We start from the raw sequence: 12,805 nt of genomic DNA on the forward strand, positions 1-12,805 counted from the left end.
GAAGCTTTGAAGCAGAGGTTGGGATGGCCATCTGTCATGGATGCTTTAGTTGATATTCCTGCATTGCAAGGGGGTTGTACTAGAAGACTTCAGCATCCCTTCCAACTCTGATTCTATGGTTCTATGGCTGAATGTGAATTTGAACCCTGGTCTTGCAGTCCCTACACTCTGAGCACTACATGACTCTGGCTGTCATGAACACAGGAGTGGCATGCTTTCACCTTCCTTTTACAACCTGCTGAGCTGAACTTGGTTTAACTGGGCAAATAGCTGAAAAGGGGATTTGATTCCACAGGAGATCTTGGCTTCAGATGTGCTGGCAAGTGATGGCTTGCTATACCAGAACAGCTAGGGAGATTTGGGGGCAGAGATGCCATTGCAAAATCTGTGGTGCATTGTGCCAGGTTTTGATATTGAAATTCTAGCCTGTGGTTTGTTTGGGCTGGTTGAGAGCCATGCTCAAACACACACACACACACACACACACACACACTTGGAACAGAAGTGCACACTCCTCCTCCACAGCTGGTTCTAGCCAATGGTTGAATGGACTATAACTTACATCAGCTCCAGCCAGTATATCTGCCTGGAAATTGCTAGGTTGAGGGAAAGGCTCTGCTAGATGCCATGTGTGTATGCAGCCAGGTTGAGCTCTGTCACATGTCATGAGCTGGCATTATGAGGAGGGAAGCTGTATGTTATTGCCCTGCCCTGCCATACCAGTTCAGTAGCAGTTGTTAGAGGGAGAGGAGGGGTGCTCTTGTGCTTGGGTCCTGCTTATGGCATTCCCATTGGAGAATCTGGTTGGCCATTGTGAGGACAGGATACTGGATTAGGCCAGCAGGCCCTTCCTATTTCCTTATGTTCTGTAATTTAGACACTTGGGGCTGCCCCGAAAAAGGCCCTGTCAAGCATAGATTCTAGCTGGAAGATTCAGGACAGATAAAAAGAAAGCCCCTCATGCAGCACACAGTTAAACTATGGAATTTGCACCCACAGGATAGCCACCAACTTGGTTGACTTTAAAAGAGGATTGGACAAATTCATGGAGGAAAAGGCTATCAATGGCTATTAGCCACGCCAGCTGTGCTCTGCCTCCGTGGTTGAAAGCAGCTGTGCTCCTTAATACCTGGAGCTGAGGGTGATGAAACAATTGCTGAGATGGCTAGAGTGCCTGTGGTGGAAAATTCATTCTGAATCTGAACAGACACAGGTTAGAGCTCAACATTGAGCCTACCAAGTGGTGATAGCGATGGCAAAGAGGACCTTCTTCACTGCCTCTATTGCATCTGCAGAAAACAGCAGCACGAGTCTCTTTCAGATGGTTCACAATTTAGCGAAACCACCTGCATCATTGGGGCCTGGTAAGGACCCCAAGATCTCCTGCAATGATTTTTGCAGATAAAGTCGCTCAGATTCAGAAAGAGGTAGACTCCACTATGGGAGCAGGGTGGGGGCAGGAGAATGCTAGAGTCCTGTAGACTAGACTACCATCTAGTCAAGTTGTGTGGGATAATTTCCAATCTGATACCTCTGAGGATGTGGACAGGCTGCTTGGACGAGTGAAACCTACCTGTCTCCTTGATCCTTGCCCATCCTGGTTCATAAAAGCAAGCCGGGAAGAGCTGGGCAGTGGGCTCTGCAGGGTGGTGAATGCTTCCCTCTGTGAGGGAGCCTTCCCAGACACGCTGAAAGAGGCGGTTATTAAACCAATTCTTAATAAAAATCTTTGGACCCTGCCGATATGGCCAACTATCACTCAGTCTCAAGTCTTCCATTTTTGGGCAAGGTGATTGAGCGGGTGGTTGCGGAACAACTCCAAGCACGCCTGGAGGATGCAGACCATTTGGATCCCTTCCAGTCAGAATTCAGGCTTCACCATGGGACTGAAACTGCCTTGGTCAAGCTGGTGGATTATCTCCGGCGAGCTAGGGACAAAGGTGAAAGCTGCTTCCTAGTTCTGCTGGATATCTCAGTGGCCTTTGTTACCATCGACCACGACATCCTTCTGGACCGTCTATAGGGGCTGGGAGCTGGGGGCACTGTTATTCAGTGGTTCTGCTCCTTCCTCCTGGGCCATGTCCAGAAAGTGGTATTGGGGGATGAGTCTCACTGGACTCTCACTTGTGGGGTGCCTCAGGGTTCCGTCCTCTCCCCCATGCTTTTAACATGTATATGAAGCCACTGGGAGAGATCATTAGGGGGTTTGGGCTGGGTGTTCATCAGTATTTCTTTTAAATCAGAACCAGTGAAAGTGGTGAATGTCCTGTGTGAGTGCCTGGAGGTGGTTGAAGGATGGATGGGGGCGGGTGGGTGTGGAGGACTCCCTGGTCCTGAATGGGGTAACTGTGCCCCTGAAGGACCAGGTGTGCAGCCTGGAAGTCATTTTGGACTCACAGCTGTCCATGGAGGCACAGGTCAATTCTGTGTCCAGGGCAGGTATCTACCAGCTCCATCTGGTACACAGGCTGAGACCCTACCTGCCCACAGACTGTCTTACCAGAGTGGTGCATGCTCTAGTTATCTCTCGCTTGGACTACTGCAATGCACTCTATGTGGGGCTACCTTTGAAGGTGACCCGGAAACTACAACTAAATTCGGCAGCTAGACTGGTGACTGGGAGTGGCCGCCAAGATCTGAAAAACCTACATTTGCTCCCAGTACGTTTCCGAGCACAATTCAAAGTGCTGGTGTTGACCTTTACAGCCCTAAACAGCCTTGGCCCAGTATACCTCCACCCCCATCGTTCAGCCCAGACACTGTGGTCCAGCTCCAAGGGCCTTCTGCCGATTCCCTCACTGTGATAAGTGAGGTTACAGGGAACCAGGCAGAGGGCCTTCTCAGTAGTGGCACCCTCCCCGTGGAACACCCTCCCATCAGATGTCACGGAAATAAACAACTATCTGACTTTTAGAAGACATCTGAAGGCAGCCCTGTTTAGGCAAGTTTTTAATGTGTTAATGTAGGGAAACCCAGCCAGAAAGGCAGGGAATAATAATAATAATAATAATAATAATAATACCAATTGCTAGAAAGAACAGGAGGGGAGAGTGCTCAAGGCCTCAAATTCTGTCCACAAGTTTCCCACAAGTTGACCACTGTGAGAAGAGGGTGCTGAACTAGATGGGCCTCTGGCTTGATCCTGCAGGCTCTTCTTTTGGCTAGTTGGACCAGTGGCCTGATCCAGTAGGCCCTGCTTATGTTCTTATGAAAACCTATCCAGGCCGGTGCCACTCTAATGCCCGTGGCATTCCACCAGTGGGGAACCAGCATCAAGAGGACCCTCATGTGTGGCTGTGTCCCAAATGCTCAGTAAATGCTGCATGGATAAGGGGGTCTCTCTGCACAAATGTACCACCTGAGCAGGTGTCTGTGGGAGCAGATGATCCACCAGATATTTAATATTTATATCCAATGAAGTTCTACTCAGAGTAGACCCAGTGACATTAATGGATCCAAATTAGTCACCATCTGTTCATTTCAGTGGGGCTATATATGTCAGAGCAAGCACCCTGAACTTGGCTCAGTAGTAAATTGGCAGCCAACGCAGCTGCTCCTTCACCGTCATTAATATGCTCCTGGCAAGCTCTCATGGTTAAGAGCCTAGCTGCCACATTCTGTGCTGGATGCAGCTCCTGAATGGAGCCAAAAGGCAGCCCCATGTGCAGTGCATCACGTAAAGCCTGCCCTTGCACAGCCTGTTTTATCACACCCTACGAGCCTTTGCATTAGGCAGGTGCCATCTTCAAGGGTGGCATTAGGAGGGAAGCCATGTGGCATCCATAGAAAAGGAAAGTTGCTTTTGATCGGCGGTTGAGCAGAGGCATGCGCCATGGCAGACTTCCAACAAGATACCCACTTCTTCCTTCCTTTGTTCTTGTCTTTTCCTCAGGCATATTACAGCTAGTGATTAGCCAAATCATATTTTAGTCATTTTCCCTCTGGCAATGAAAATTCATGCGCCTTCTTGTGTTAGCAGGCCACAGAGTAAACCTAGAGGAAAGAGGCGGTGTGTGTGTGTGTGTGTGTGTCTGAATATTATGGAAGCCTGTTCCTGAGTCCCATTGAGACTTAAGCACATAAGAAGAGCCTAATGGATCAGACCATTGGTCCATCCAGTCTAGCACCCTGTTCTTACAGTGGCCAACCAGGTGCCTGTTGGAAACCTGCAAGTAGGATTCGAGCACAAGAGCAAATTATCCCCACCTACCATTTCCAGCAACTGGTATTCAGAAGCATTGGTGTCTTTTCCTCCATGAATTATTCTAATCCTCTTTTAAAGTCATCCAAGTTGGTGGCCATCACTGCCTCCTGCAGAAGGCAGTTCCATAGTTCAACTATGTGCTGTTTGAATACGTTCTTTCTTTTCCCTGTCTTTAATCCTCCAGTATTCAGCTTCACTGAATATCCACAAGTGTTATGTGAGAGGGAGAAAAGCTTTTCTCTATCCTTTCTCTCCATGCCATGCATCATTTTATAAACTTCTATCGTGCTGCCTCTTCCTTGCCCGTTTCAAAACTAAAAAGTGCCAAATGTTGCAACTAGAGCTGGGCGATGCCTGGTTTTCAACCCAGTGTTATATCACCAGTTAAACATCGTGATATACTGATCTATCACAAGGTCTGAAATGAGGATGGAACTATGTAGAGGCATTGGCTGGCTTCATGGTTTTTACAGCTTCGTGGTTTGTGCCATTGCCTGCTCTTGTGATTTGCTGCCTCCTGCAGGAGCCGGCAGAGTAAACAGGGGCTGCAAGAATCAAGAGAAGCATTGCCTGCCTTCACGGTTTTTCCCACATTGTGATTTTTGCATAGAGGCTGCACAGACACATAATAATTTGTGATATATTGCCAGGTCAAAAAACATGAAACCGATATCACCATATGGACTTTAAACTGGTTTTGGACGATATATCAGTATATTGTCCACACCATAGATCAGCAGATTTTGTTCCTTTCCTAATGATCCCAAACACAGAATCTGTAATTTTCACAACTGCTGCACACTCGCACTTACTGGGGTGATGGTGTTAACCACCCACAACCTACAGACCTGGCAGAGCATAGCGGAGGACTCATAGTTGGTTCAGGGTTATTTCCGCAGGCGAGAACTTCAAATGTGTTAGTTGGGTTCTCCTGGCTGGAGGGCACATCCTTCATGCCATCCTCTGGCTCAGGAGAGGAGTCCCTTTCAGGACCTTGTAGAAACCACACTCTCTGTAGGGAAAATGAGCTTTCCATCTGCTGGGAGTATTGTTATTTTGAGCCATCAAAGTCAAGCAGGCCATAATGCTGGCCAGAAGGGCATCCTTGCAACAATCTCATCTGACTTTCCCCATGGAACGTTGCAAGATGAATTTTGTAGTGATAGTGGAAGTCGGGGGGGGGGGTTCTTTTAACCTCAGACACTTTTTTTTTCAATCTCAGAAAGAAAATTCTGCATGGGCACTTAAATCTTATTCCCTGGATCAGTGGTATTGTTGTTTACACTGACATGTTACATAGGTTGTGTATTCTTTTTGTAAAGCGCTTTGGGTGGGGTTTTTAAACATTATTTATTTATTTATATTTAATTTGTATACCATCCTTCATCTAAGGAACACTGGGCAGTTTAAAATAAAGAAGAATATATAACATAGTTACAAACAAAACAATTCCTCCCCTACCCACCGTTTAAAAGGCCATAGATAGTTTAATTAGCCCAAGGTTTGGCAGAAATGGATACATCTGAAGAAAAGAAAGAAAGAAAGAAAGAAAGAAAGAAAGAAAGAAAGAAAGAGAAATGCAAATATTTGTTTGTAATTTGGGGAGTAGTTTTTGTTTTAAACACTTTTTAAAAAATAAAACTGTTACAGAAAACTATATTGGGAATAGAATAAGTCGCTGAAAAGAGGGGACACTGTTCTTCTGTTGAATGTAAACAACTGGGGTTTGGGATATTTAATGCATTTAAATGCCAGGGAAAGCTTACAACATATTGAGGTTCCTGAGGGAAAGTGTCAGCGAGAAGGAGAATTTATTTTCCTCAGCCAAAATAAAGAAGTCACTTCACTATACTGAGTTAGCCCCGTTTACCTTGCTTCTGAAATTTCACCTGATCATTAGATTTTGGTTGTATCCAAAAGGAGAATAAGAGGTGACATGATAGAGGTTTGTAAAATGATGCACGGCCTTGAGAAAGTGGACAGAGAAACATTTTTCTCCCTTTCTCATAACACTAGAAATCGTGTATATCCAATGAAGCTGAATGTTGAAAGATTCATGACACACAAAAGCAAGTCCGTCTTCACACAGCGGAGAGTTAAACTATGGATCTTGTTCCCCCGGGGAGACAGTGATGGCCACCAGATTGGATGGCTTTAAAGAGGACTGGGCCAATTCATAGAGAAGAGGGCTATTGATGGCCACTAGCTTGCGCTTGTTTGAGGGTTTCCCATTGGGGCATCTGCATGGCCATTGTGAGAATTGGATGCTGCACTAGATGATCCAGGAGGGCTCTTCTTATGTTCATAATGTTGGTTCTACTCAAAGCAGATGAACTGAAACAGATGGGCATGGCTAACTTAGGTCCATTTAATTTCAATGGGTCTACTCTTATTTGGATAAAACCTATTTGGATACAACCCTTTCTCTCTTTTCCTTGGAAATAAATTATTTGATGCTTTTGTTGCTGTTCTGTTTCATGCATGTGGTCATGTGGAATAACCAAATGGCAATCTCTTTTCACCTTTTAATCCTGGTGCTTCTTCTTTTCCCCCCCTTACAGCTGAACCTGCAGATCTCTTGAAGGTATTAGATTTTCACAACTTACCCGATGGCATATCGAAAACAACAGGTTTCTGCACAAGCAGGAGGTCTTCGAAAGGCGCAGATGTGGCATATCGTGTGACCAAGGATGCACAGCTGAGTGCCCCAACCAGGCAGCTCTACCCTGGTAAGGCCTGTTTTTATTCTGAGGTTATGCAGAGTTAGACTATTTATCCATCTACCTACTCTGACCAGAAGCTGCTACCCAAAGTTTCAGACAGAAGGCGTTCCTTGCCCTACCTGGAAATGACATTGAGAATTGAACCCCGGACCTTCTGCACGCATAGCAAATGCTCTGCCACTTAGCTACAGCTTCCCTTTAAAAAAGAAAGAAAACAAGATTCCAGTCCTCATGGTTCTGAGAAAAAGGTCTAATTTAAAAAGGAGCCTGAGGAAGCTGTTTTATTATCAAATAGAACTCTTGGAAGCTGAGAGTTTTTAATCTATTGTTACTTTTAAATTTGGAGAATTTGAAAGCCTTTAAGATACATGTGTAAAAACTGTCTCGGTGGCTTCTCTCTGTGAGTTAGTGTTGCAATTCTTCAAAACAAAACGCCGTAAGTGTTTTCCCACTCCCCATGTTTTGCCACGCTGGCAGTGGCTAATGCAACAGGATGCAAAGACCCTAAAACTACCAGCTTAGGAGAACAAAACCTTCTAATTATCTCAAAATATGCTATGAGGCAGAGGGCACTTGGGTAGAAAGAGCTCTGTGGCTTTGTCTTCATCTCCCCATCTCGACACCCTTGATATTCAAATCCCCCAACCTCCATTTCCCTTGGAGATGCTCTGCAATTACTTCTGTTGTCTTTCTTTTAGCATCCCATCATTTGCTTGCTTGTGAGCTAGAGTAACATCTAGTTATTGGGATGATGTGTGTTATTAAAGAAGAAAAGGGATGAACGGTTTCAGAAAGTCCTAGGCAGCTGGCCAACCGACACATCCAAGGTCTAAACAAGGCACTTTTGCTTATTGACGGGTTTCGTACACAGGGCTTGACTTCATGGAATCATGGAATTGTAGACATGGAAGAGCCTCCAACAGGTCGTCTAGTCCAACCCCCTGCAAGGCAGGACTCACAGTTAAAGAATCCTTGATGGGTGGTCACCCAATTGTTGTAAATCTGCTTTGCAAAGCTCTGCCCCAAAATATGCAAAAACTCAGAAGAGTTGAGGGACATCATAATATTCTAGTCTTCATAGTTCTGAAGCATGGGCTGAATTAAATAGGGCCACCAGAATCTGCCACACCAAGTCAAGCCATTGGGCTTCCCAGTTCAGTTGTCTATACTGACTGCTAACCGTTTTCCATATTCCAGACAGGTGCTCTGCCACTGAGGTTATGGCCCTTTCTCTAAAAATAAATAAAGATTCTAGTCCTCATGGTACAGAATAAAGGACTGAAATAACCAGGAACATAGGAAGCTGCCTTCTGTCAAGCTCGCAGATTGCTCCAAATAGCTCAGCACTGTCTACACTGGCTGGCAGTGGCTCTCCAGGGTCTCAGAGAGGGAGTCTTTCCCAAGCCTTACCTGGAGGCTTACCTGCTATTGAACCCGGGGCCTTCTGCATGCAGAGCATGTGCTCTTCCAGAGAGCTATGGTTCCCCCACACCCACACACATTAAAAAAATGTTCTGGTCCTTGTAGTTTGGAATGAATAGCTGGATTAAACACAATGTAGGCAGTTGTTTTCTGCTGAGTCAGAACATGGCTCCATGTAGCTCAGTACAGTGGTACCTCGGGTGACAAACACCTCAGGTTACAAACACTTCAGGTTACAGACTCTGCTAACCTAGAAGTAGTACCTCGGGTTAATAGCTTTGCCCCAGGATGAGAACAGAAATTGTGCAGTGGCAATGGGAGGCCCTATTAGCTAAAGTGATACCTCAGGTTAAGAACAGTTTCAGGTTAAGAACGGACCTGAATAAATTAAGTTCGTAACCAGAGGTACCACTGTACAGTAGTATCTCGGGTTACATACGCTTCAGGTTACATATGCTTCAGGTTACAGACTCCGCTAACACCGAAATATTACCTCGGGTTAAGAACTTTGCTTCAGAATGAGAACAGAAATCATGCTCCAGCAGCACAGCAGCAGTAGGAGGCCCCATTAGCTAAAGTGGTGCTTCAGGTTAAGAACAGTTTCAGGTTAAGTACGGACCTCCGGAACGAATTAAGTACTTAACCCAAGGTACCACTGTACTGTTATCATTGACAGCTAGTGACTTTCCAAGGTTTCAGGCAGGGATCTCTCCCAGCCCTACATGCTTGTGATACTGGGAATGGAACCTGGGACCTTCTGCGTGCAAAGCAGGTGCTCCACCACTGAATTACAGCTTTCCCCTAAGGAACACTACCTTCTCTGCACATTTTGAACCCATTGCTTTGGGTCCAACTCTACAATTCTATCATTCTATGATATTTGGTCTCATTCCCATTTCCTTTTTGAAAAGGCTGCCTAAGCAAGAGGCCTTTGTCACCAATCTTACAATATTGTGGTTTGGGGGTTATGCTTCCATTGCAGGGAATTAACCACTCTCTCTCCCGCCCCCCTTTTCCAATGCCAGCCTCTCCATTCCCTGAAGACTTCTCGATCCTAACCACTGTAAAAGCAAAGAAAGGGGGCCAGTCCTTCTTGGTGTCTATCTACAATGAGCAAGGCATACAGCAGATTGGTGTGGAGATTGGGAGGTCTCCCGTATTCCTATACGAGGACCACACAGGGAAACCAGGCCCTGAGGACTACCCTCTCTTCCGGGGCATCAACCTCTCAGATGGCAAGTAAGTCTGGCTTGGAACAGGTGGGTGAGACAGAGGGGTGTCAAAGATTTCTAATAAAACAGAAATGGGAGAGGACGTAGCCAGGGGTCATTTCTTCATCCCATGTCCTGAACCAAAACAAATGCAGCAAATAAGTACCTAAGAATAGCCCGCTGGATCAGGCCAATTACCCTTCTAGTCCTGCATCCTGTCCTCACAGTGGCCAACCTTGTGGATGAAACCCACAAGCAGGATCTGAGCACAAGAGCACTCACCCCTCCTCTGGTTTTCAGCAACTGGTATTATTCAGAAGCATTATTGCCTCCAACCATGACCACTGAGATGCCTCCAGGATACTGTAGAGTTGAAGAAGGTTCAGAAAAGAGGATGGAGCGACATCCCTATGAAGAAAGGCTGCGACATTTGTGGGGCTGCAGCATTTGTGGGGCTGAAGCGCTTGTGGCTTTTAAGCTTAGAGAAAAGGTGATGAAGAGCAGACACGATAGAGGTTTATAAAATGATGCATGGCTTGGAGAAAGCAGAGAGAGAAAAGTGTCTCTCCCTCTCTTATAACGCTGGAATTTGTGGGCATCCAATGAAGCTGAGTGCTGGAAGATTCAGGATAGATAAAAGAAAGCCATTCTTCATGCTGCATGTAGTTAAATTGTGCAACTCACTGCCACCGGAAGGGGTGATGTCTACCAATCACCTAGCTTTAAAACAGAACTGGACAAATTCATGGAGGATGAGGCTGTAAATGGCTGCTAGTTGTGACATCTGTGCTCTACCTACACAGCTGGAGGCAGCCATGCTTCCAAATACCAGTCTGGAGACCACAGGAGGGGAGAGTGCCCTTGTGGTAACTGCTTGTAGGTTTCCTATTGAGGGCATCTGGTTGGCCACTGTGAGGACAGGATGCTAGACTAGATGGGCCATTGGCCTGATCCAGCAGGCTCTTCTTCTGTTCTTAAGAAGGACCTGAACAAAGGAGCGCTCTCCCCTTCTGCATTTTCCAGCAACTGACATTCAGAAGCATTATTGTCTCAGTCCATGAAGGCAGAGCATAGCCTCCATCATAGCTTCTATCCATTGATAGCCTTGTCCTCTATTAATCTGTCTTTTATTGACTGTGGGCATTCTGACAGGTTGTCCTCCTGGAGAAACAGGCTCTTCATAAGATTCGGAGTCTCCATTTAACATTCCGGTGGGGCTTCTTATTTCCCAGGTGGCATCGGATAGCTATCAGTGTCCACAAGAAGAACGTTACCTTGATATTGGATTGTAAAAAGAAGGTTACGAAGTTTTTGGACCGGAGTGACCATCCCATCATTGATGTCAATGGCATTATTGTGTTTGGAACAAGGATCTTGGATGAAGAAGTATTTGAGGTAAGCGTGAGGGAGAAAAGAGCTACTGAGAAACCAGAATGGCATTTCAGGTTGTTGAAATATTGAGGGCGCTTTCTTTCTGTTGGAGAAGAATGTTCCAGATCATAAATTGAGGAGTCACCAATATTGGGTTTTGTTTTTTATTTTAGAGTGGCTTACATTACAAATGGTTAGAACACAACAGTCCCTGTACTCAGGCACACATTGTAAAAGACATGGCATGAGAGGAAAAAGGGATGAGGAGGGAGAGAGGTACCAAAATCTGGAAGGATGCTTATGATTCAGAAATGCATTTTCCTAGCCCTGTCCAGGTTAATTATAACAACCCCTGTGTTGGGTGGGGGGCAGCTCCACCCCACCCCACCTATGGGGGCACTACTGATGGAGGGATAGTTATCTAGAGTATCAGGTATCTGTGTTTTCCAGCACATGTGATTAGCAGAAAGATGTGTGTTGTGTACGAAAGCAAGCATTCCAGTGGAAGGTGTGATCCTTAAGTGTCAGTAATGGTGCATGGCATGGAGCTTTCTCCCACAAGCCTCTAAGAAGCTCCAATCTAGATGTACCCAGGATGCCTTGATAAGAGAGAGAACAGGCAGAGCAGAAGGGTTTGTATTTTCCCAGAGCCTGTCATTCACCATGCATATCAGTGACAGAAAGTTCCTTGTTGTGAATTATTGTAGGGCAAGATCTGTAAGGACCTGATGGAACTGTTTTATGGAGTATTTAATTATGTATGAATTTTATAACTAATTTCATGTGTGTAGAGCACTTAGAAGCCATTCTTTTTATAAAGCAATAAACAAAAACAACATCATTTCAGCAGGACACATAGACACCCTAAACAAATCTGGAATGTTTCTAACCACGAATGGTTGCAGACTTGTTCCATAATGGTGGCTGTTTTTAAAATAAAATAAAATAACATACCTTTTGGCTGAGCTGACTAATGAGGAAGCAGATCCCATTAAAGGATAATGTATTTTGGTGCTGATTTCCATCATATTGTAACAAGATCCTCCAAATTGGACCATTTTTAAGCTTATGACCATGTAGCTGAATAGCCAAGGTTGGTTTTGGCAGCTGATTCAGACACCAGGCGGCAGATTTCATCACTGTCCCAAAAGCTAGACTTATTCCCTGCAAACTGGCTGGTCTTAAGTATCAACCAGACACCTATATTTTCCTTCTCTCCCCCCCCCCCTTCCTTACCTCCTCCTCACTTTTTAAAGATATACATTTTATTGCTTCACCCACCACCACCCAGAAACTACCTTGCAAGCATTTACTCATTCATTATCATTATTTTGGTCAATGTGTGTTCACAATGAAACAAAAGCCCTACCAGGTCTTCATGCTGGTCTAGCTGGGAGAGCATGGAGGCTCCCCACAACCAATATTTCATTATTTCCACATATTTATACAAGAAGCAGCATGGTATTCAACCATGCCACCCCGACCCTGCAAAAGCACCAAATGTCCATTTAATTGCATTTAACTTGCAAGTCATTTCAGTTGCCAGATGTCCTCAGAGGCCTATAACCATGTACTATCAGTGTTGCATATATTACAGAATTGTGTCAGGTTGAATGAACAGTAGTGGCTTGATTGTTAGTTTGACTCTCTAGGACATGTTTGCATTTGTCCATTAATATTAAGCCCCAGAGTGGTGAAGTCCAGATATGAATCAGGTCTGCACTTAAAGTCTACCGATAACTTGCAAGAGTAAGTCAAGGAAGTTTCTGAAATGGACTTGAAATAGAAATTCTTCCTTGCTGGTAATTCCAAATGTCACCTAGAAATGAGGATTCAACAACAACAAAAATGTGTTGGTAGCTCTCAAGCTGCCA

The 12,805-nt window shown here is 45.2% G+C and overlaps 1 protein-coding gene across 3 annotated transcripts in view; it reads left to right on the forward strand.

Annotated features, from left to right (window-relative positions):
• The window catches only part of COL5A1 (collagen type V alpha 1 chain), a 180,704-nt gene that overhangs the window by 33,503 nt on the left and 134,396 nt on the right, over window positions 1-12,805 (forward strand). For all 3 annotated transcript variants that reach the window (XM_083423334.1, XM_083423336.1, XM_083423335.1), the window contains exons 2-4: window positions 6,766-6,933; window positions 9,375-9,588; window positions 10,793-10,955. In XM_083423334.1, coding sequence (XP_083279460.1) covers window positions 6,766-6,933; window positions 9,375-9,588; window positions 10,793-10,955 — 545 coding nt within the window. The remainder of the gene's footprint in view (window positions 1-6,765; window positions 6,934-9,374; window positions 9,589-10,792; window positions 10,956-12,805) is intronic.

Source organism: Podarcis tiliguerta (genome assembly GCF_965153285.1).
Source record: "Podarcis tiliguerta genome assembly, chromosome: Z".
Lineage (NCBI taxonomy): Eukaryota > Metazoa > Chordata > Lepidosauria > Squamata > Lacertidae > Podarcis > Podarcis tiliguerta.